Raw genomic sequence first — 24,579 nt, 5'->3', positions numbered from 1 at the left:
TATCAGAGGGGAATTTAACTTTTAAATTTTAAAATGAGAACATTTGGAGTTACTTTGGAAAAAGGCATGTTATATAGTTGGGAGGTTGATCCAAAGTTCAGTGAGTAAATGTGTTTATTTTATTTCAGTCCATTATTTCCATGTATTAGGCACTAAGTAATACAGTAGAATTTAACAAAATGATCAGATTACTAGAAAGGAACTTGAAGGTTGAATTACAATATCATATGAACAAAACTGTTAGTGACTGGAATCATATAGATCAGATTAAGAAAATAAGGCATTTTTTTGTCTGGGAATAAGTAACTATTAGTCCATTTCCCCATTTTAAATTTCTGTTTGTGGAAGGGTAAGCTGGGACGAAGTTGAGAGAGTGGCATGGACATATATACACTACCGAATGTAAAATAGATAGCTAGTGGGAAGCAGCCGCATAGCACAGGGAGATCAGCTCGGTGGTTTGTGACCACCTAGAGGGGTAGGATAGGGAGGGTGGGAGGGAGACGCAAGAGGGAGGGGATATGGGGATATATGTATACGTATAGCTGATTCACTTTGTTATACAGCAGAAACGAACACAACTTTGTAAGGCAATTATACTCCAATAAAGATGTTTAAAAAATTCTGTTTGTGAATCTATATGCTTTCTTTGTTAAGCATGGATGGTCCTGGGCTTCCCTGGTGGCACAGTGGTTAAGAATCCACCTGCCAATGCAGGGGACACGGGTTCAAGCCCCGGTCCAGGAAGAGCCCACATGCCGCGGAGCAACTAAGCCCGTGTGCTACAACTACTGAGCCTGCATACCACAGCTACTGAAGCCCGTGTTCCTAGAGCCCCTGCTCCGCAACAAGAGAAGCCACCACAACGAGAAGCCCACGCACCACAACAAAGCATAGCCCCCGCTCTCCGCAACTAGAGAAAGCCCGCGCGCAGCAACAAAGACCCAACACAGCCAAAAAAAAAAAAAAAAAAAAGAATGGATGGCCTCAGTCAAAGACGGCTGTAATTGTAAACATTGTTACTGATAACCATAAGGCTGTCACTCATTTTCCCCCACAGCTTCAGGCCCAGTAGGAAGGGGAAAGTGACTGTTGGCTGTGTCTTCCTTTTCATGAACCTTTAGTGTCTTTGGCTATGCAGCATCAATGTACATAAATGAAATTAAAATTTTCTGTGTCTAATTCCATTCTGATTCACTTTTCAGCTTAAATTTGCTGCCCACTTGCAAGTAATATTCCCATAGACTCAAAGCATTTGCAAACAGTTTGGCCCTAAGGTTAGGGGCTAAGACCAACTCATCTTTATATATCTTGCATCTAGTGCTATGTATAGCTCATGGTAGATACTGAATTTGGTATTCATTTTTAAATGTGTTTTTCCCTAACCAAGAATGCTGAGGAATTCTGAGAACAGAACCCAGGAATTAAAGTTTCAATGTATCTATGATTTTACTTGCCACATATTGGGCACTTTAAAAAACATTCCCTCATTTAACAGGTGAGGAGACTATTAACTTGTATATATTTAACTGCCTTGCCTAATCAAAGTCACATAGTAGCAAGGCTGTGCTCAAACCCTGGTCTGTAGGTCTCCAAACCCCATGTTCTTTTTAATTTTATTCCATTGTCTATTATAAGGAGAATAAATATGTTGTGAAATAGAGGGTCAAATATAATAATGAATAGATGCTGAGGTACCTCTGTGCATGTGGAGTTTTCTGAGTGATGTGACATCTGCATTTGCTTTCCTGGCTGGTCAATCAGATATAAGGGGCAGAGACAGGCCTCCCAGTAGACATCAGGCACATTTACTCATGTTCCCTGTGGGATAGAACAAAGGAGTCTTTGAGTCCCTTTTTCTATTTCCAGAATAGAGGATAACTTTTCTATTAGTGTTCCTACCAATATTTGAAGCCACAGGCTCATAGGCCATCAGAACTTGAAGGGCAATAATAATAGTAATAATGACAACAGTGACGATGATGATGACAACAACAACTGCTAACATTCTCTGAGTACCTCTATGTGCCAGGCACCATTCTCAGCCTTTTAAGTGTATAATTTCCTTTAGTCTTCATCAGTCACATGAAGTAGGGAATGTTACTATCCCAATTTCACAAAGACAAGGAGACAGAAAGAAGTTAAGCACTTAGGTTATACAGCTATTAAATGTTAGAGCTAGGATCCAAATCCAGGAATACTAGTTTCCAAGTCATACTCTTAACCACTGAACTCTACAGCAAATATGCTGTATATGCCTTTTTGTTTTAGATGAGTGACTCAGACCTCAGGGTGGGCAAAGGATTTGTCTAAAGTCATAATGGAAAAGCCTGGACTAGAAGTCATACTCTCTACTTTGTCGTCTTGTTCTTAGCAGTATTTTTCTTTGAATTTGACTTTCGGTAGCACCCAAGAATCTCCAAATGCTTATTGAATAGTCACTTATTTATTCTTTCAGCTTCTCCGTATGGTCAAGAGAGGACACATACCAGCTTATTGGTTTCCCAAGTAGGGAAACTGAGTCTAGAATGGGCTTAACATCCTATCTAGTCTACAGCATCTGCTTTTATGTTTGTTGCCCATTTGCTTGCTCTCCTTCCTTCTGGCTTCAGGATTCAGCTGCGTAGCTGTTTTTACAAAGATTTCTAGACTTTCTAGCCCCATAAGATATATCCAAAAGGTTGGATGTTTCTTAGAAAAAGTTAAACTTGAAAGAATCCAGTGCCCAAAGCCAAGTCCTGGTTTTCAGTTGATTCTGGCTTAAAGATCATTTGGGGGCTTTCCTTTTTTTTTTTTTTTTTTTTTACTTAAGGGTTTAGTCTTATTGAATATTATAAATTGAGTCTGTGAGGAAAAAATTGGCATGGGTCGATAGGTGGTCACAATGCTTATAAGTTCCCGAGGACACCTAGAATTCAGAATTCCTTTTCATTAACTGATGACGATGTTAGCTAATATCCCTAGTTCAGTAGCAAATCCTGTAAAGTGTAATTGTGCCCAAACAGCTAAAGAGCAGAAAAAAGAACGATTCATTCTAGTTAATGACTTGCTTTTTCTTTTTCTTTTTTCTTTCCTTTTTTAAGGAGTACTTTAATGGAATAAGAGACAGAAGGACAGGTAGAACAGGAATCTCATGATATCAGAACTGGAAAGGACCTCCCAGCTTGTCTGCTCCAACATTTTTATGGATAAAGAAACTGAGGCACAGTGACTTTTCCACTGAACTCTCTTGTAATTGCTCTTATCATTTCATGACTCTGAGAGAGGTCTCATCTTAACGTAGAAGGAGTGAGAGTAACAAGCATCTCATAATGGCACAACTACGCAGAGAATGGAAGAGACCTTATACCTGCAACATTATGGTCAATCCCCAAATTCCAGTTTGGTTTTGAAGGTCTAAAAAGAACAGAGTATACCAAATTGGGGTATCTCTGGGTATGTAGTTATAGTTACTGCAAGTAAATAAAATAAAATTAGATTTGAAGTCATCTGCCATGCAGAAGAGGCCTTATAGTGTATTAGTTAAGAAAGAACATGGCTGCTGGACCCAAATTCCTAAATTGAAATCCTGGCTCTATATTTAACCACTGTGTGAACTTAGGTAACCTCTCTGTGCCTCAGTTTCCCCTTCTATAAAATAAGGATTACTATAGTCCCTGCTTTATAGCCTTCCTGTGTATATTAAATGAATTAATACCTATAAAGTACTTAGAAAAGAACCTGGCACCTGGTGAGCATTCAATAACTATTAGTTGTCATTGTTATTCATAAGCTTGCTTAAATCGGCCAAAAGGCCTCCTCCCTGTGGCTGAGCCATTGTGCATGTTGTTGACTTATTTCCAACTGAAATGCTCCTTGGACATCCTAGGTGGTAGAAGTAGCAAGCCATTTTCCTGATAGATGAACGTGCCCGTAATGAACATGCTCAGAACCCCTAGAGCCCAGACCAAATGGCTGGCTTCCAAGAGAGAGAGGCAGGGTGAGCCTCAGTTTGGCTCAAGCACAGTGGGGCCAGTTTAAGTGTGTATTATGGTTAGGTGTCAGTATCTGCCTTCCTATTTCCTTGTCCAATTCTGGCATGAGGCCACCAAGATACCACCTCCACCAGTGTTTCCAAAGTTACTGTTCTCTAAGTCCCATTGTTTTTCTGAGTAAAACAGATTATGAGAAGTTGGAAATCTATATGCCTGTGCCTGCTCAGTTTGATATCTCCCAGGGCTGAGAGGGACCCTAGATCACAAGACTTCAATCTCTCAGGTGACTTTTCTCCTCTCAACTTGTCATTTTTTCCTTAGGCCAGGAACCATCACTCTGCAAGCCCTTTCAGAAGCTAACAGAAGACTATGGATGGAGGCCATGGATGGGAAAGAACCTGTAAGTTATCCTGGGGAAACCTCAGCAACAGAATCCAGTATATGTGTCGCTCTAGTGGTAGCAGTGGGTCCAGGATAATTAAATGGTGATAGATCTTTGATACTCAAAATTTTAGAGGTAGAAGGAATTGTTGAGTTGACATTTCTTTTTTAACAAGTTAGGCAACTTGAGTGCCAGAGAGGGTGAAAGACTTCTCTAGGATCACTCTCAGAAAGGCATCACAATGGGCCTAGAATCCAGGTCTCTCAGCTTCTTGCTCTGGTCTTAGATTACGCAGCCATGCCCACAAAATCTTAAGAAAGAAAATTAAGCCTTTTTGCAGTTTATAACATTAATATGGGTTCATATATAAGGATGGAAAATAATTTCCATGGTTGTGAACAAGGATTTATTAAGATTTTATTCAAAATGGTTTTGCTGCCCCTCCCTTACATCCCCAAGTCAGCTTGTTCTCTTTAAGGGCAGGAGATGGCATTGCCATCCTATATCCCAGGATGCACCACTCCATTTAGAACACTGTTACATATGATGACAAGTAATACTTTTAAAAGGCTAGTGATTATCATAGAAAGACCAATATGAACAGTCAGAAGTCACTGAAAAGCATTTTCTCTCTTCAGTATCTTCTGCGTAGGTTTCTTCTCGTGGCATATGAAATAATATCAGCTTCCTAGTCTTGGAATCCCAAAAGGTTAGATTTGGATCTGGTTCTGCCATTCAATGATTGTGTGATCTTGAGATAGTTATTTAATCTCCGAGACTGTTCTCTTCTCTTAAGTAAAATGGCTTTAATAATTTCTGTTCTACCTACCTCACAGAGTTGATTTGAAAAATCAGTTGAAAGCCAGTTTGTCAACCATAATGTACTATGTTAGGTTGAGGTGCTTCTGACTGGTCTGAAGGTTGGGTACAAACCTACTGAAATTCAACAGTGTTTGGATACAGTCCAATCTTCTTGCTTTATGCAAGGCAAAAACTTGCTAAGAGGGGAAATATATCACAGGGCTTTCTTTCTGTGTGTTTTCAGTGCCTTGGAGACTAAAGAGGAGTGCCCAGATGCCAGATTGCATTAATAGCAACCAAGATGGTAGCAGGAGAGAAGTGGTGTTGTGAGGACTGTCATCCAGAAAATAGGCCAGGGCCTTTCTCCCCTTCCTCCCCTCCCAGAAACCTGGAGCTTAACTATTACATGCCTGTGATATTTCTTTAGGAGGATAGTAGGAAGCTCAGCAAGGCATTTTATTCTTTTTTGTTGTTCATATTTCTTTCTTCTTACTTTTTAAAATTGATGTATAGTTAATTTACAATATTGTAAATCATTTTACTCTTAATTCCCTCTCCTGAAATTGCTCTCCCTTTAGGGTTTTAAAAATCAAAGGATACAGATGGCTTTTTGTGGAGAATGATGTTAGAACATGGGCCCACTGCATGTGGATCCTTACCAACTTGATTATGAGAGACGTTTCACAAATATCTTGTTTATAGCAGTGGTGAAAAGGGGCTGGCCAAGCACAGAAACCTCTCTCACTGAAATATCCATTGGCATACACACATAGGGAGAAAATTTTCTTTTAAAAGGAGAGATTGTTAAAGCAAACTATACAGATGGCATATAGAGGACTTATTTCCTGCAGCCTCACATTACTAATGTTGTCACTACTTTATTAACCCCCCCCAATTCATTGATCTTATACATAGTATGCTTGCCTTTGCTTAAAGTGTCAAAGAAGATCAGGACTTGAAGGAACATCTACTCCAACCCTGATCATTTTAGAGATATGAATTTTGAAGTCTAGAGAATGAAAAGGACACGGCTAAGTTTCATAATGAGGTAGAGGTAGAGGTAGAGCCAAGACTAGGCTTCAAGGGTCGAGGATCTCCTCTTTGGTCTCTCACATAGATATCACAATGCATACTTCAAGATGGCTCAGAGAAATCTTGGTGAATGCATGGATCTCTTTCAGATGGGCACTTGCCTTTCTACAGGGAAACACCCATTAATGTCTCTGGGCGGGTTGGTTGGTATTAGGAATATTTAAATTTTACCATCAATGCCAATTACCCAGGTATCCATGAGAAAATCACTTTCTTTGTCTCATGCTCTCTTGCTCCATCAGAAAAATTCTCTAAGCTTTACATAAGTAAATGTCTAAGATGAGTAGGCTACAACTGCAGTGAACTGTATGAAATCCAGTGTAATCTTCAGGGATTGTTAATCCAACTGTTCCTAGGGACCTAGGCAAAGATGATTCTGTTTAGCCCACTTTCTTTCTTGTTAAAGCCTTAAAGTCGCTAATGGTTTTGATGGCTTATTTGGGGAAAGATATTTAGTATTTGCTGTACTTACCTATAGTGATTCACAATAACCATGGCTCTTTCTGTCTCTTTTTTTGTAGATCTATCACAGCCCTATAACGAAACAGGAAGAAAGTGAGTCAAATTTCTGATCTACTGACATTATGAACTGTTAGCTGTCCTAATCACAGTAAATGCTATCATCAATGATATGTAATATTGATGCAAGTGTATTTGTGGATACCTCTGTATGGAATGAAATTCAGGCCTATTTTTTTTAAAAGGTGTTTATTGATTGAATTAAGGAAGTCACTTTATCTTAGCTTATGGGTGGGGTAGTAGTAGTAATATAGAGAAACACATTATATCCTTCTTTTTCTAGACACATGATAGAAATTGTGTGCATTTCCAGCCTCACATTTCACATTTGATGTAGCTCATGCCTAAAGCAGACATAATGCAAAGGGTCAAGTAAAAGCATTTTGTGTTATAAGAGTAAAAACTCTAACCACCCTCTCCCCTGAATGAGGAATCTTTCCACCTAAGGGTGATTGAAGAAGAGCAACCAAACCCCTAGTTCTCTCACTGCGGTCTCTTAGCAAGATCATTGAATGCTTGGTAGGTGAGGTTTATTACAGCAGAATCTAACTCTGCTTTCTTTTGCTTGAAACAGTGGAGCTGAACGAAGTGGGGTTCAAGTTTGTTAGGAAGTGCATCAATGTCATTGAGACCAAAGGTAAGATATGAACCATAGCCTTAGCAGTGTTTGAATCTGGTCATTCTTTTTATTATTTATTTATTTAATTTTTATTGATGTACAGTTGATGTACAATATTATATGTTACAGGTATACAACATAGTGATTCACAATTTTTAAAGGTTATACTCCATTTATAGTTATTATAAAATATTGGCTGTATTCCGTGTTGTACAATATATTCTTGTAGCTTATTTATTTTATACATAATAATTTGTACCTCTTAATTCCCACCTCTCTTTTGCCCCTCCCCTCCCCCCAACCCCACTGGTAGCCACTAGTTTGTTCTCTATATCTGTGAGTCTGTTTCTTTTTTGTTATGTTCACCAGTTTTATTTTATCTTTTAGATTCTACCTGTAAATGATATCATACAGTATTTGTCTTTGTCTGATTTATTTCACTTAGCATAATACCCTCCAGGTCCATCCACGTTGCTGCAAATGGCAAAGTCTGGTCATTCTGAATTTTTCCTGGGCAATTTCTCTAAAGGAACAATGATATCATCTATTAGTCAGGACCCGTTTTAGGAAAGGAGACTGTTTATAAACCTTGAGTACTAGACACAATTTTTAAAATGTCCACAAATTGCAAATCAGTGGTATTTAACCATGTTTGGATAATTTGTGGTTTCCTGCTTTTAAAGGTAAAGAGCTTCAAATGGCTTATAAAATATTCTCAAATACTATCTGGCACTCTTCAAGTAGTGTTATGATAGTTCCATCCTAAATAAACAAGAGTTCAGTTTCTGCCACAATACATGTTGATTTGAAAATTTTGGTGGGCAAAGTTAAATTCAGGCAAATGTGGCATCAGCATTTTTCCAGGTTGACAATACTCTCTTGTTTCTCTCTGAGAATATTTTGAATGTAGGCAAGTGTAGTGTATGAGCCAGGCCTCTTTTTTTTTTTTTTTTAAGTTACTTCAATCTTTCTTCATGCAAAAAATGGCTGTTTGCTTCACATCTGCCACACTGTAGGCCTCTCTTACTTTATACCACTGCTCAGGGGCAATTTGAAGGTTCATATTTCCTCCTTTTTCAACGAAACCCTAGTTCCTTGACAAGATGGTAACACCATTCTCAGCCATCCGCTGCTACTCAACTGAGCATTTTCTTCTATTTACTATGGAGTGTGTTCTTTTCTGTTCAGGTTAATGAGGGCTTGGTACAATCCAAATGAAAGTATGAAAAGAATAATTTGCAGAGATGTTTCAGGACTGTTCCCCTATTGCAAGGGAGGGCTGGAGAGATTGGAGAGAGTAGGGAGACCCTTTCCTGTTTGAACTGACTCCATTGTGTAAGTACCTACTTTCTCTACCCTGAGGGAGATGAGAGCTCTAGCTATATAAATAAAACTGACTTGGTTTTCTTTCCCTAGGGATCAAGACAGAGGGATTGTACCGTACCGTGGGCAGCAATATTCAGGTTCAGAAGTTGCTGAATGCCTTTTTTGGTAACAATTTTTATTTCATAATTCTTTTTTGGAGTTGTCTGTGTATTGGGAAGAAATGTGGCTATAAGAGAAAGGAGACATTGCTAAAGAAGGTTGTAGAATATATTTTTAAAAATATTTTCAAACATAAAATGTACACTTATTTGCCTATCCTGAGTCAGAGGCCATCTTGCCTTGAAACATCTTATTCACTCCTCAAACCCTTTGCAATCTGGATTCTACCCCAACCTCTCCATTGGAACTACTCTGGCCAGGCTTAGAAGGCACCTTCTTGTGAAATCCAGTGGACTCTTTTCAGTCTCTATCTTGCTTGATATCCTTGTTGACCACTCTCTCTTTTTCGAAACTTTCTCCATACATGACTTCTGTGACTCAATGGTCTCTTGATTCTTCTAACATCTTGTATTATTCCTTTCAAGTGACTCTTGTCAGGTCCTTTTTCTTTTTCTTACCTTTTAAATCTTGTCTGGGTATTTCCCAGCATGCTATCTTTGCCCCCCTTCATTTCTTCTTCTACATGTTTTCTTAATGATTGATTTTTATCCTGGCTATGGATCACATTTTTTCTTTTATACATATGTCTAGTCATTTTTGTTGGATACTGGACATCATGACTTGAGTGTTTCAATGTCGTTGACTTCTTTTTAAGAGTGTTGAATTTTGTATTGCAGGCAGTTATTTGTGGAGCAGCTTGATCCATTTGAGGATTATTTTTAAGCTTGTTAGGATAGATATAAAGTATCCTTTCCTGGCTAGTTTAGCCTTATATCTAAGGTCTGACTTCTTTTGTCTCTTCATTCTTAGTTATTGGAACTTAAACATTTGCCAGCTTTGTGTGAGTTCTTGGTATTTCTTTGCCTAGACTCATGGATTTTCATCCTAGGCACTAGGATTTATATTCAATAACAGACTCAAGGGGACCCATAGCTAGGGGTTTGTCAGTTCTTTTTTTACATAGCTCCCTCTTCTCTGGTACTCTGCCCTGCAAATTCTAGTTTCCTCAGCCTCTCTGAACTTTGAACCTCTCTGAACTCTGAACTTTGATCTTTGTCTCTTCAACTGAGCAAGACTTGCATGCTCAGCTTGGGCTCTCACTCCCCATGCTACCATCCAGAAAGTGTTTTCAGGTAGCAAGCTATGGCGATGGTAGGGCTTATTCTTGTTTTTTCGCCTCTTTCAGAGTCATAGTCTTATACTGTATGTTATTCAATGACTACAAACAGCTATTTCATATATTTTGTCCTGTGTTCTAATTGTTACAACAGGAGGGAAGTCTGGTCCCAGTTACTCCAACATGGCCAGGAGTGGAAGTTCCTCTTTGTGGTTTTTACTAGCACCTCTTTGCTTTCAGCACTCAAAAATCACTAGTCCAGACATCATCTCATGAGTTCTAAACTCATGGATTCAGTTTCCCACTGGACCTGTGCTTCTCAAACATACTTAGGTCATGGCACATATTGGAATGATCATATCTGTGTAGCACACTCTGATAAGTGGACAAAACTGATCATGGCTGAGGCAGTAAGCTCCAAAGGCTGAGGAAGTCAGTATTGGAATTTTTGCGCAAGATCTCTGTACATAGATGTTCCACAGGTACCTATGTTTTACATGTCCAAAACTAAACTCATTGTTTATCTCTTCCTGAAAACCTGCTCTTCTTCCTTTTGTGAATGGTGGTGAACTATCTGGTAAGCTCAGTTCTCATAAAGTGTCAGAGAACAAATTGAGTGTGGAAAGCTGCAGTTTGGATAAAGCATATATTTTTGGTCTTTTCTGTAATGCATAGCTTACCTTCCACAAACCTGCAGGCCTGACATCCTAATCTATTAACACTTGAGGGTGCTGCAGCATCCAGTAAGAACAGTTATGGAGATTTTGCATTGTGGATTACATCATTGGTACCTCAATATCTGTTTCTATTTATCATTTTACACTGTTGACTTTTAAAAATTTAAGCTGCGTTATTCATGGCCAATTTACATTGCATTTTATAAGCTAAGGACACTTTTCATATATAAAACAGTTGACAGCATGGCCCAGGATATTTAGTCTCTGGAAAATTATTGAACTATTTAGAATTCTGTTTCCAGTATCACTACATTCTTCTACCTGATGTATAATAAGCTAAAAGAACCGCCATGGTGGGCATCCTACTGATTCTGTTACAGGCTTCAATAGGACTGAAATGGTTCATTCAAATCACACATGACAGTACAATTCAGTTAAAGTATCATGGAAAGTGGCTGGGCTGGTGTAGTGCATGTGTTCAACATCAACCTCCAAATATCAGTACTCATAAGAATATCTGAAAAATAGACAATAGTCTATTATATTCAGAATATTTATATTCTGAATAAAAATATTTATAAGTATTTTATAAAACAGTGTTAATTTACTTATGTATGCATAAAACTGGTAAACCCTGATCCCTGCCCCAGATCTAAGAAATTCTAGATCTGGTGATGATCCTCATTCATTTATTTATTCATTTAGCAAATATTTGAGTATCTACAAAGGGCCAGGCATTACACTCAGGGCTATAGATTACACACTGAACACACCACTTGTATTTCCTACCTTTGTGGGACTTACATTCTATGGAGAAGACTGTCTGTCAGCTAGCGTATAATCTATAAATATGTTAAGAGACCTCCCTTCTAAGCTTCTTTTGTGTTATGTCTTCTGGAGATTCTCACTGGGATACTCAAAATTGCCCTGCTTCTTTTGACCTATCCTGATCTTTTCCCATACCACTACGAATTGGCTGTCTTGGCTTCATGTAGGCTCACCATGATTTATCCAGGAGAAAGAGCATTCATTTCCTTTTGCCAGCATGATATCTTTTCCTTACTTCTTTCCTTAGGTCTCATGCTCTTTGCTAGTCAAAAAGACACTTCCAGCCACTTTTTTAACCCAAACAATCTGCGGACTGCAGACTACTTTCTCTATGGCATCTTCTATAACACTTGACTGTGGGCTTTCTTCTGTTGTTTACTAGAGCCTTCCATACTTCCCCTACCTGAAAATCTGTCTTTTTGGCAAATATAATATAACACTAAGTTAAAGGGGATATATCCACAATTAATAATTATTTTTCAATCAGTCTGTTGGTTGGTTAGTCACAGTTCTCCCCTACCCTAGATTGTTGCATGATGCCCTATGTTAGTAGATCCTACAAACTGTGAGGAATAGTTTTCACTTGTGCTGGATCCATCAAAAACTACCTTGGTCACAGAGAAACTAATTTGATTACCTCAGAGGCAGTTTGGTACCACATCTAAGAGTTCTGCTTCTTCACCCTTTACCAAGTCATAGGCATTTCATTAATGATAATGCCTACTGTTATTCTTGTAATCTTGATAATCATAATTATGCTCATGATAATGCCAATGTACCTAGCACACTGTGGTAACTCAGTAACTGTTCCTTCAATGGAACTCTGAGATCATGTTGTGCTTCAGAGACTAAGTGTTTTACAATGACTGGAGCAGAGGGGTGAGATGGGGCATGGAGGGCAAAGAGACTGGATATATTAACAGAAGTCCTTGATGAAGTTGAACCTGGCTAGGAAACCATACACAGAAAAGCATTGTTCCTACAATACTATTACCATGACAGAGGCCTACTGAACTAAACAGAGGAGAAGTTGGCATGGTGAGTGAAGTAACTAATCACTAAGATGTTATTTAGGTATTTAAATTTCTCCTTTCACATTCATGCTATTAGAAGAAAATACATTTTATTTTCAGAAACCAAGTGGAATATCCCAGATACAGGGTCCTGTTGATCTCTACTGGCAGCACAAGGACATAAAACAGTATAAAAGAGAAATCACAGTATTCCCCTTGGAATAAAATAGCCTGTTTCTTGAACCAAGATCTTTCATATATTTCTATGATGCATGTAAGGAAAATATATTAACTTAGGGATAATGTAAAAGTATTCCTTTTCCTGATGTGGAGTATATACCTCATTTCCTCTGTCTAAACTTCATTTGTTTTCATTTTCTTACAGGTCTTATTGTCTTCTGTCTCCTTCTGTCTTGACTTATCACACTTTCCTCCTTTTCTTTAGACCAGTCTTGCAATTCTCTCCATCTCATTCATTGATTCACCCAGTGTTTATTGAATGCATACTATGTGATAGACACTGGTGATTATGGCTAATGTTTATCTCTCTTTATTTGTTCTTTTATCCCATTCTTCACATATCCCTTGCTTTCTATTCTTTTTTTTATTAAGCAATGCTTTTATTTTTTTTTGAATTTTTGAATTTTATTTTATTTTTTATACAGCACATTCTTATTAGTTATCTATTTTATACATATTAGTGTATATATTATCACTCCCAATCTCCCAATTCATCCCACCACCACCCCCCCACCCACCGCTTTCCCCCTTTGGTGTCCATATGTTTGTTCTCTACATCTGTCTCTCTATTGCTACCCTGCAGACTGGTTCATCTGTACCATATATCTACGTTCCACATATATATGTTAATATACGATATTTGTTTTTCTCTTTCTGACTTACTTCACTCTGTATGACACTCTCTAGATCCATCCACGTCTCTGCAAATGACCCAATCTCATTCCTTTTTATGGCTGAGTAATATTCCATTGTATATATGGACCACATCTTCTTTATCCATTCGTCTGTTGATGGGCATTTAGGTTGCTTCCATGACCTGGCTATTGTAAATAATGCTGCAATGAACATTGGAGTGCATGTGTCTTTTTTTTTTTTTTAACATCTTTACTGGAGTATAATTGCTTTACAATGGTGTGCTAGCTTCTGCTTTATAACAACGTTAATCAGTTATACATATACATATGTTCCCATATCTCTTCCCTCTTGTATCTCCCTCCCTCCCACCCTCCCTATCCTACCCCTCTAGGTGGTCAGAAAGCACAGAGCTGATCTCCCTGTGCTATGCGGTAGCTTCCCACTAGCTATCTATTTTACGTTTGGTAGTGTATATATGTCCATGCCACTCTCTCACTTTGTAACATCTTACCCTTCCTCCTCCCCATATCCTCAAGTCCATTCTCTAGTAGGTCTGTGTCTTTATTCCCGTCTTGCCACTAGATTCTTCACGACCTTTTTTTTTCCCCTTAGGTTCCATATATATGTGTTAGCATACTGTATTTGTTTTCCTCTTTTTGACATACTTCACTCTGTATGACAGACTCTAATTCCATCCACCTCACTACAAATAACTCCATTTCGTTTCTTTTTATGGCTGAGTAATATTCCATTGCATATGTGTGCCACATCTTCTTTATCCATTCACCCGATGATGGACACTTAGGTTGCTTTCATGTCCTGGCTATTGTAAATAGAGCTGCAATGAACATTTTGGTACATGACTCTTTTTGAAATATGCTTTTCTCAGGGTATATGCCCTGTAGTGGGATTGCTGGGTCGTATGGTAGTTCTATTTTTAGTTTTTTAAGGAACCTCCATACTGTTATCCATAGTGGCTGTATCAATTTACATTCCCACCAACAGTGCAAGAGGGTTCCCTTTTCTCCACACCCTCTCCAGCATTTATTGTTTCTAGATTTTTTGATGATGGCCATTCTGACCAGTGTGAGATGATATCTCATTGTAGTTTTGATTTGCATTTCTCTAATGATTAATGATGTTGAGCATTCTTTCATGTGTCTGTTGGCAATCTGTATATCTTCTTTGGAGAAATGTCTATTTAGGTCTTCTGCCCATTTTTGGATTGGGTTGTTTGTTTTTTTGATATTGAGCTGCATGAGCTGTTTGTAAATCTTGGAGATTAAACCTTTGTCAGTTGCTTCATTTGCAAATATTTTCTCCCATTCTGAGGGTTGTCTTTTGGTCTTGTTTATGGTTTCCTTTGCTGTGCAAAAGCTTTTAAGTTTCATTAGGTCCCATTTCTTTATTTGTGTTTTTATTTCCATTTCTCTAGGTGCTGGGTCAAAAAGGATCTTGCTGTGATTTATGTCATAGAGTGTTCTGTCTATGTTTTCCTCTGAGAGTTTGATAGTGTCTGGCCTTACATTTAGGTCTTTAATCCATTTTGAGTTTATTTTTGTGTATGGTGTTAGGAAGTGTTCTAATTTCATACTTTTACATGTACCTCTCCAGTTTTCCCAGCACCACTTATTGAAGAGGCTGTCTTTTCTCCACTGTATATGCTTGCCTCCTTTATCAAAGATAAGGTGACCATATGTGCGTGAGTTTATCTCTGGGCTTTCTATCCTGTTCCATTGATCTATGTTTCTGTTTTTGTGCCAGTAACATGCTGTCTTGATTACTGTAGCTTTGTAGTATTGTCTGAAGTCAGGGAGCCTGATTCCTCCATCTCTATTTTTCGTTCTCAAGATTGCTTTGGCTATTCAGGGTCTTTTGTGTTTCCATACAAATTGTGAAATTTTTTGTTCTAGTTCTGTGAAAAATGCCAGTGGTAGTTTGATAGGGATTGCATTGAATTGGTAGATTGCTTTGGGTAGTAGAGTCATTTTCACAATGTTGATTCTTCCAATCCAAGAACATGGTATATCTCTCCATCTATTTGTATCATCTTTAATTTCTTTCATCAGTGTCTTATAATTTTCTGCATACAGGTCTTTTGTCTCCTTAGGTCGGTTTATTCCTAGATATTTTATTCTATGTGTTGCAATGGTAAATAGGAGTGTTTTCTTTTTTTTTAATATATATTTTAATGAGATTCTTGTCTGCTTACATTCTTTTTATTTATGTATGTATGTATGTATGGCTGTGTTTCTCTAGTTGTGGCAAGCAGGGGCCACTCTTCATCGCGGTGTGCGGGCCTCTCACTATCGTGGCCTCTCATTGCGGAGCACAGGCTCCAGACGCGCAGGCTCAGTAATTGTGGATCACGGGCCCAGTTGCTCCGCGGCATGTGGGATCTTCCCAGACCAGGGCTCAAACCCGCATCCCCTGCATTGGCAGGCAGATTCTCAACCACTGCGCCACCAGGGAAGCCCCAGGAGTGTTTTCTTAATTTCACTTTCAGATTTTTCATCATTAGTTTATAGGAATGCCAGAGATTTCTGTGCATTAATTTTATATCCTGCTACTTTACCATATTCATTGATTAGCTCTAGTAGTTTTCTGGTAGCATATTTAGGATTCTCTATGTATAGTATCATGTCATCTGCAAACAGTGACAGCTTTACTTCTTCTTTTCCGACTTGGATTCCTTTTACTGATTTTTCTTCTCTGATTGCTGTGGCTAAAACTTCCAAAACTATGTTGAATAATAGTGGTGAGACTGGGCAACCTTGTCTTGCTCCTGATCTTAGTGGAAATGGTTTCAGTTTTTCAGCATTGAGGACGATGTTGGCTGTGGGTTTGTCATATATGGCCTTTATTATGTTGAGGAAAGTTCCCTTTATGCCTACTTTCTGCAGGGCTTTTATCATAAATGGGTGTTGAATTTTGTCGAAAGCTTTCTCTACATCTATTGAGGTGATCATATGGTTTTTCTCCTTCAATTTGTTAATCTGTTGTATCACGTTGATTGATTTGCGTATATTGAAGAATCCTTGCATTTCTGGATAAACCCCACTTGATCATGGTGTATGATCCTTTTAATGTGCTGTTGGATTCTTTTTGCTAGTATTTTGTTGAGGATTTTTGCATCTATGTTCATCAGTGATATTGGCCTGTAGTTTTCTTTCTTTGTGACATCTTTGTCTGGTTATGGTATCAGGGTGATGGTGGCCTCGTAGAATGAGTTGAGGAGTGTTCCTCCCTCTGCAATATTTTGGAAGAGTTTGAGAAGGATAGGTGTTAGCTCTTCTCTAAATGTTTGATAGAATTTGCCTGTGAAGCCATCTGGTCCTGGGCTTTTGTTTGTTGGAAGACTTTTCATCACAGTTTCAATTTCAGTGCTTGTGATTGGTCTGTTCATATTTTCTATTTTCCCTGGTTCAGTCTCGGCAGGTTGTGCATTTCTAAGAATCTGTCCATTTCTTCCAGGTTGTTCATTTTATTGGCATAGAGTTGCTTGTAGTAATCTCTCATGATCTTTTGTATTTCTGCAGTGTCAGTGGTTACTTCTCCTTTTTCATTTCTAATTCTATTGATTTGAGTCTTCTCCCTTTTTCTCTTGATGAGTCTGGCTAATGGTTTATCAATTTTCTTTATCTTCTCAAAGAACCAGCTTTTAGTTTCATTGATTTTTGCTCTTGTTTCCTTCATTTCTTTTTCATTTATTTCTGATCTGATCTTTATGATTTCTTTCCTTCTGCTAGCTTTGGGGGTTTTTTGTTCTTCTTTCTCTAATTGCTTCAGGTGCAAGGTTAGGTTGTTTATTCGAGATGTTTTCTGTTTCTTGAGGTAGGCTTCTATTGCTATAAACTTCCCTCTTAGCACTGCTTTTGCTGCATCCCATAGGTTTTGGGTCGTCGTGTCTCCATTGTCATTTGTTTCTAGGTATTTTTTGATTTCCCCTTTGATTTCTCCAGTGATCACTTCGTTATTAAGTAGTGTATTGTGTAGCTTCCATGTGTTTGTATTTTTTACAGATCTTTTCCTGTAATTGATATCTAGTCTCATAGTGTTGTGGTCAGAAAAGATACTTGATACGATTTCAATTTTCTTAAATTTACCAAGGCTTGATTTGTGACCCAAGATATGATCTATCCTGGAGAATGTTCCATAAGCACTTGAGAAAAATGGGTATTCTGTTGTTTTGGGGTGGAATGTCCTATAAATATCAATTAAGTCCTTCCTGTTTAATGTATCATTTAAAGCTTGTGTTTCCTTATTTATTTTCATTTTGGATGATCTGTCCATTGGTGAAAGTGGGGTGTTAAAGTCCCCTACTATGATTTTGTTACTGTCTATTTCCCCTTTTATGGCTGTTACTATTTGCCTTATGTATTGAGGTGCTCCTATGTTGGGTGCATAAATATTTACAATTGTTATATCTTCTTCTTGAATCGATCCCTTGGTCATTATATAGTGTCCTTCTTTGTCTCTTGTAATAGTCTTTATTTTAAAGTCTATTTTGTCTGGTATGAGAATTGCTCCTCCAGCTTTCTTTTAATTTCCATTTGCATGGAATATCTTTTTCCATCCCCTCACTTTCAGTCTGTATGTGTCCCTAAGTTTGAAGTGGGTCTCTTGTAGACAACATATATATGGGTCTTGTTTTTGTATCCATTCAGCTAGTCTATGTCTTTTGGGTGGAGCATTTAATCCATTTACATTTTAGGTAATTATTGATATGAATGTTCCTATTACCATTTTCTTAAATGTTTTGAGTTTGTTATTGTAGGTGTTTTACTTCTCTTGTGTTTCTTGCCTAGAGAAGTTCCTTTAGCATTTGTTGTAAAGCTGGTTTGGTGGTGCTGAACTCTCTCAGCTTTTGCTTGTCTGTAAAGGTTTTAATTTCTCCATCAAATCTGAAAGAGATCCTTGCTGGGTAGAGTAATTTTGGTTGTAGGTTTTTCTCCTTTCATCACTTTAAATATTTCTTGCCACTCCCTTCTGGCTTGCAGAGTTTCTGCTGAAAGATCAGCTGTTAACCTTATGGGGATTCCCTTGTGTGTTATTTGTTGTTTTTCCCTTGCTGCTTTTAATATGTTTTCTTTGTATTTAATTTTTGATAGTTTGATTAAAATGTGTCTTGGCATGTTTCTCCTTGGATTTATCCTGTATGGGACTGTCTGTGCTTCCAGGACTTGATTAGCTATTTCCTTTCCCATATTAGGGAAGTTTTCATCTATAATCTCTTCAAATATTTTCTCAGTCCCTTTTTCTTTTCTCTTCTTCTTCTGGGACCCCTATAATTTGAATGTTGGTGCATTTAATGTTGTCCCAGAGGTCTCTGAGACGGTCCTCAGTTCTTTTCATTCTTTTTTCTTTATTCTGCTCTGCAGTAATTATTTCCACTATTTTATCTTCCAGGTCAGTTCTCCGTTCTTCTGCCTCAGTTATTCTGCTGTTGATCCCGTCTAGAGTATTTTTAATTTCATTTATTGTGTTTTTCATCGTTGCTTGGTTCCTCTTTAGTTCTCTAGGTCCTTGTTAAATGTTTCTTGCATTTTGTCTATTCTATTTCCAAGATTTTATATCATCTTTACTATCATTATTCTGAATTCTTTTTCAGGTAGACTGCCTATTTCCTCTTCATTTGTTAGGTCTGGTGCGTTTTTACCTTGATCCTTCATCTGCTGTGTGTTTTCTGTCTTCTCATGTTGCTTATCTTACTGTGTTTTGGGTCTCCTTTTTGCATGCTGCAGGTTCGTAGTTCCCGTTGTTTTTGGTATCTGTCCCCAGTGGCTAAGCCTGGTTCAGTGGGTTGTGTAGGCTTCATGGTCGTGGGGACTAGTACCTGTGTTCTGGTGGATGAGGCTGGATCTTGTCTTTCTGGTGGGCAGGTCCACGTCTGGTGGTGTGTTTTGGGGTGTCTGTGGCCTTATTATTATTTCAGGCAGCCTCTCTGCTAATAGATGGGGCTGTGTTCCTGTCTTGCTAGTTGTTTGGCATAGGGTGTTCAGCACTATAGCTTGCTGGTTGTTGAGTGAAGCTGGGTCTTGGTGTTTAGATGGAGATCTCTGGGAGATTTTCATCGTTTGGTATTACATGGAGCTGAGAGGTCTCTCGTGGACCAGTGTCCTGAAGTTGGCTCTCCCACCTCAGAGGCACAGCCCTGATGCCTGGCTGGAGGACCAAGAGCCTTTCATACACACGGCTCAGAATAAAAGGCAGAAAAAATAGAAAGAAAAAATGAAAGAGGATAAAATAAAATAAAGTAAGATAAAATAAAATAGTTATTAAAATAAAAAATAAAAATAATTATGAAGAAAAAAAGAGGGAAAAAAAGTTTTTTTAAAGTAAAAAAAACAAAAAAACAAAACAAAAAAACGGACGGACAGAACCCTAGGACAAATGGTGAAAGCAAAGCTATACAGACAAAATCTCCCACAGAAGCATACAGATCCACACTCAGAAAAAGTGGAAAAGGGGAAAAAATAATATATCTTGCTCCCAAAGTCCACCTCCCCAATTTGGGATGATTCGTTGTCTATTCAGGTATTCCATAGATGCAGGTACATCAAGTTGTTTGTGGAGCTTTAATCCGCTGCTTCTGAGGCTGCTGGGAGAAATTTCCCTTTCTCTTCTTTGTTCACACAGCTCCCGGGTTTCAGCATTGGATTTGGACTCGCCTCTGCATGTAGGTCGCCTGAGGGCATCTGTTCTTTGCTCAGACAGGACGGGGTTAAAGGAGCAGCTGCTTAGGGGGCTCTGGCTCACTCAGGCCGGGGGGAGGGAAGGGTACAGATGCAGGGCGAGCCTGCAGTGGCAGAGGCAGCGTGACATTGCAGCAGCCAGAGGAGTGCTGTGCGTTCTCCTGGGGGAAGTTGTCCCTGGATCACGGGACCCTGGCAGTGGCGGGCTGTACAGGCTCCTGGGAGGGGTGGTGTGGAGAGTGACCTGTGCTTGCACACAGGGTTCTTGGTGGCTGCAACAGCGGACTTAGCGTTTCATGCCCTTCTCTGTGGTCCGCGCTGATAGCCGCGGCTCGTGCCCGTCTCTGGAGCTCGTTTAGGTGGCACTCTGAATCCCCTCTCCTCGCGTACCAGGAAACAAAGAGGCAAGAAAAAGTCTCTTGCCTGTTCGGCAGCTCGAGACCTTTTCCCGGACTCCCTCCCGGCTAGCTGTGGTGCACTAACCCCTTCAGTCTGTGTTCACGCCGCCAACCCCTGTCTTCTCCCTGCCATCCGATCGAAGCCCGAGCCTCAGCTCCCAGCCCCCGCCCGCCCCGGCGGTTGAGCAGAGAAGCCTCTCGGGCTGGCGAGTGCTGGTCGGCACCGCTCCTCTGTGCGGGAATCTCTCTGCTTTGCCCTCTGCACCCCTTTTGCTGCGCTCTCCTCTGTGGCTCTGAAGCTTCCCCCCTCTGCCACCTGCAGTCTCCGCCCACGAAGAGGCTTCCTAGTGTGTGGAAACCTGTCCTCCTTCACAGCTCCCTCCCACTGGTGCAGGTCCCGTCCCTATTCTTTTGTCTCTGTTGTTTGTTTTTTCTTTTGCCCTACCCAGGTACGTGGGGAGTTTCTTGCCTTTTGGGAGGTCTGAGTTCTTCTGCCAGCGTTCAGTGGGTGTTCTATAGGAGCAGTTCCATGTGTAGATGTATTTCTGATGTATCTGTGGGGAGGAAGGTGATCTCCGCCTCTTACTGTTCTGCCATCTTCTCCTCTCTCATCGCATGTGTCTTTTTGAATTATGGTTTTCTCTAGGTATATGCCCAGTAGTGGGATTACTGGGTCATATGGTAATTCTATTTTTAGTTTTTTAAGGAAGCTCCATACTGTTCTCCATAGTGACTGTATCAATTTACATTCCCACCAACAGTGCAAGAGGGTTCACTTTTCTCCCTTACTTTCTATTCTAATGTAGTATGACTGTTGATTCTCTTCCATAAAATCTCTCCCGTCAGCTCATATTGGAAACGCTTCCAGATACAAGTAGCAAAATAATCAGAAATGAAAGATTAGTCTTCCCTAGATCAAACCTAGCTATCATCTGGGAAAATTGCATTTACTGAATGCTCAGGTAGACAGTACATGCTCTAGCATTTTTCTATCTATGTTTCTTCACCAGATGCCTGAATCTCTAGGAATGTAGAATGCAGCACAGTGGCTGACACAGGAAATATTTGTGGAATGAATGAGTGCTGTAGTGAATTAACTAATGATATCCCCAAACTAATGACATAATATAGACCACAGCAAAATCCAGCTATAATTCCATATTTGTATATTCTCCATGTATCCCTAATAATGGTACAAGAAATTAATTGCCAGTTACATTGAGCAAAGTTCCACATACTTTTTCAATTAAAAGCAAAGCAAAAATTCGAAACCAACACATTTGTAGAATAAGAATCCTCAGCGAGTCCCACTATCATGTGAATACATGTTCTAAATTGATTTAATGAGTTGATCAGTCTATACTTGCACTCACAATTTTGCATTCCATGGTGGGTATATCTACTGTTAAAAGGTAAACTGAGTCATATTAAAGTTTATAAAAGTTTATTTGAGCAAAAATTGATTTGAATCAGGCAGCACCCATCTATCAGATAGAAAGGAGCTCCAAGGAGCTGTACAAAATGAAGACTTTTATAGGGAATGGGGAGCAGGAATAAGGAAATATTACTGGTAAAAAAGTGGGTTCGCTATTGCAAGGTTACTTTCCTTTAGGGGATAACAGGGATCTATCAGGTAGATTACTAAACTAGTGTTGATCATGTGATTCCTGATTGACCAGATTAAGATTGCATTTCTGGGAGAGCAGAAATTGTAATTATGTCTTATTTTGATGACATGAGGCTTAGCATAAAAGACTTAATAGTACAAGATCCTGTAAAATATTGAGAACAGAACAAATAAGTCATGAACGAAAGCAATACAACCCATCAATAATGGACAAATTTAGCAATAAGGATTTTTTTATACCTCAGAATTAAAGTAAAACAATAAATGTTTCACTCTTTTATACTAATTCCCTATGTTGAACACATTTTTTGTACCTATCGCCTATCACGTTCTATTAAAATTATTTCTTCATGCATGTCTCTCCCATGATAATTCCTTTTTCTCAGAAACAGGAACCATTCCATATATGGCTTTACTTCATACTCTTGCACAAAGTTCCTACCTTATATAGTTTCACAAATTATAGCTGCTATGAATCTCTACAAAGAGCGTTAGTACCATTAAGTTATTTGAACTGACATGTAATTAATATTTGGGCATAACAGATAGTAATTACCAAGTCATTATTTCTTTTTTCGTATGGAGGCCAGAATTCTCAAAGATGCCTAAATCCCAATCTGAGGCAATTCTTCATTTAAACCATGTAGATGATAATGGGTAAAGGGGAACTTCAGCTCCTTTTCTCTATATGAGGGCATCTTTTATTTGTTCTTCCTATTGCCCTCATCATTCCCTCATTGCTGTTCCTTTGCTGGCCAGATAATCACATCCAGTTTTCCTGTGGGCTCTTCTTACCTGGGTAGTTGGTTCAGTTTTGATTTTTCTCCCCATCCCATTCATGTTTTTTTCTTTTTTCTCTTTTTTTAAGCATCTTTATTGGAGTATAAATGCTTTACAATGGTGTGTTATTTTCTGCTGTATAACAAAGTGCATCAGCTATATGTATACATGTATCAACATACCCCCTCCCTCTTGCGTCTCCCTCCCAAACTCCCTATCCCACGCCTCTAGGTGGTCACAAAGCACCAAGCTGATCTCCCTGTGCTATGTAGCTGCTTACCACTAGATATCTGTTTTACACATGGTAGTGTATCTATGTCAATGCTACTCTCTCACTTTTTCCCAGCGTACCCTTCCCTCTCCCCATCTCCTCAAGTCCATTCTATATGTCTGTGTCTTTATTCCTGTCCTGCCCCTAGGTTCATCAGAACCATTTTATTTTTTTTGATTCCATATATACGTGTTAGCATATGGTATTTGTTCTTCTCTTTCTGACTTACTTCACTCTGTATGACAGATTCCAAGTCCATCCACCTTACTACAAATAGCTCAATTTTTTTTCTTTTTATGGCTTAGTAATATTCCATTGCATATGTGTGCCACATCTTCTTTATCCATTCATCTGTCGATGGACACTTAGGTTGCTTCCATGTCCTGGCTATTGTAAATAGTGCTGCAATGAACACTGTGGTACATGTCTCTTTTGCAATTATGGTTTTCTCAAAGGATATGCCCAGTAGTGGGATTGTTTGGTCATATGGTAGTTCTATTTTTAGTTTTTTAAGGCACCTCCATACTGTTCTCCATAGTGGCTGTATCAATTTACATTCCCACCAGCAGTGCAAGAGGGTTCCCTTTTTTCCACACCCTCTCCAGCATTTACTGTTTGTAGATTTTTTGATGATGGCCATTCTGACTGGTGTGAGGTGATACCTCATTGTAGTTTTGATTTTCATTTCTCAAATAATTAGTGATGTTGAGTATCTTTTCATGTGTTTGTTGGCAATTTGTATATCTTCTTTGGACAAATGTCTATTTAGGTCTTCTGCCCATTTTTGGATAGGGTTTTTGCTTTTTTGATATTGAGCTGCTTGTATATTTTGGAGATTAATCCTTTGTCAGTTGCTTCTTTTGCAAATATTTTCTCCCATTCTGAGGGTTGTCTTTTCGTCTTGTTTATGGTTTCCACTGCTGTACAAAAGTATTTAAGTTTCATTAGGTCCCATTTATTGATTTTTGGTTTTATTTCCATTTCTCTAGGATGTGGGTCAAAAAGGACCTTGCTGTGATTTATGTCATAGAGTGTTCTGCCTATGTTTTCCTCTAAGAGTTTTATAGTGTCTGGCCTTACATTTAGGTCTTTAATCCATTTTGAGTTTATTGCTGTGTATGATGTTAGCAAGTGTTATAATTTCATTTTTTTACATGTAGCTGTCCAGTTTTGCCAGCACCACTTATTGAAGAGGCTGTCTTTTCTCCATTGTGTATTCTTGCCTCCGTTGTCAAAGATAAGGTGACCATATGTGCGTGGGTTTATCTCTGGGCTTTCTATCCTGTTCCATTGATCTATATTTCTGTTTTTCTGCCAGTACCATAGTGTCTTGATTACTGTAGCTTTGTAGTATACTCTGAAGTCAGGGAGCCTGATTCCCCCAGGTCCGTTTTTGTTTTTCAAGATTGCTTTGGCCATTCGGGG

General features: G+C 38.9%; 1 protein-coding gene across 4 annotated transcripts in view; it reads left to right on the top strand.

Moving 5' to 3' along the window:
* OPHN1 (oligophrenin 1) overlaps positions 1-24,579 on the top strand; it is a 599,884-nt gene that overhangs the window by 348,726 nt on the left and 226,579 nt on the right. For all 4 annotated transcript variants that reach the window (XM_059910821.1, XM_059910818.1, XM_059910820.1 and 1 more), the window contains 4 exons: positions 4,296-4,374; positions 6,771-6,804; positions 7,343-7,405; positions 8,804-8,878. In XM_059910821.1, the coding sequence (XP_059766804.1) occupies positions 4,296-4,374; positions 6,771-6,804; positions 7,343-7,405; positions 8,804-8,878 (251 nt within the window). The remainder of the gene's footprint in view (positions 1-4,295; positions 4,375-6,770; positions 6,805-7,342; positions 7,406-8,803; positions 8,879-24,579) is intronic.

Source organism: Balaenoptera ricei, chromosome X (assembly GCF_028023285.1).
Source record: "Balaenoptera ricei isolate mBalRic1 chromosome X, mBalRic1.hap2, whole genome shotgun sequence".
Lineage (NCBI taxonomy): Eukaryota > Metazoa > Chordata > Mammalia > Artiodactyla > Balaenopteridae > Balaenoptera > Balaenoptera ricei.
The sequence above is the reverse complement of the archived record's forward strand: the minus strand, read 5'-3'. Positions and strand labels throughout refer to the sequence as shown.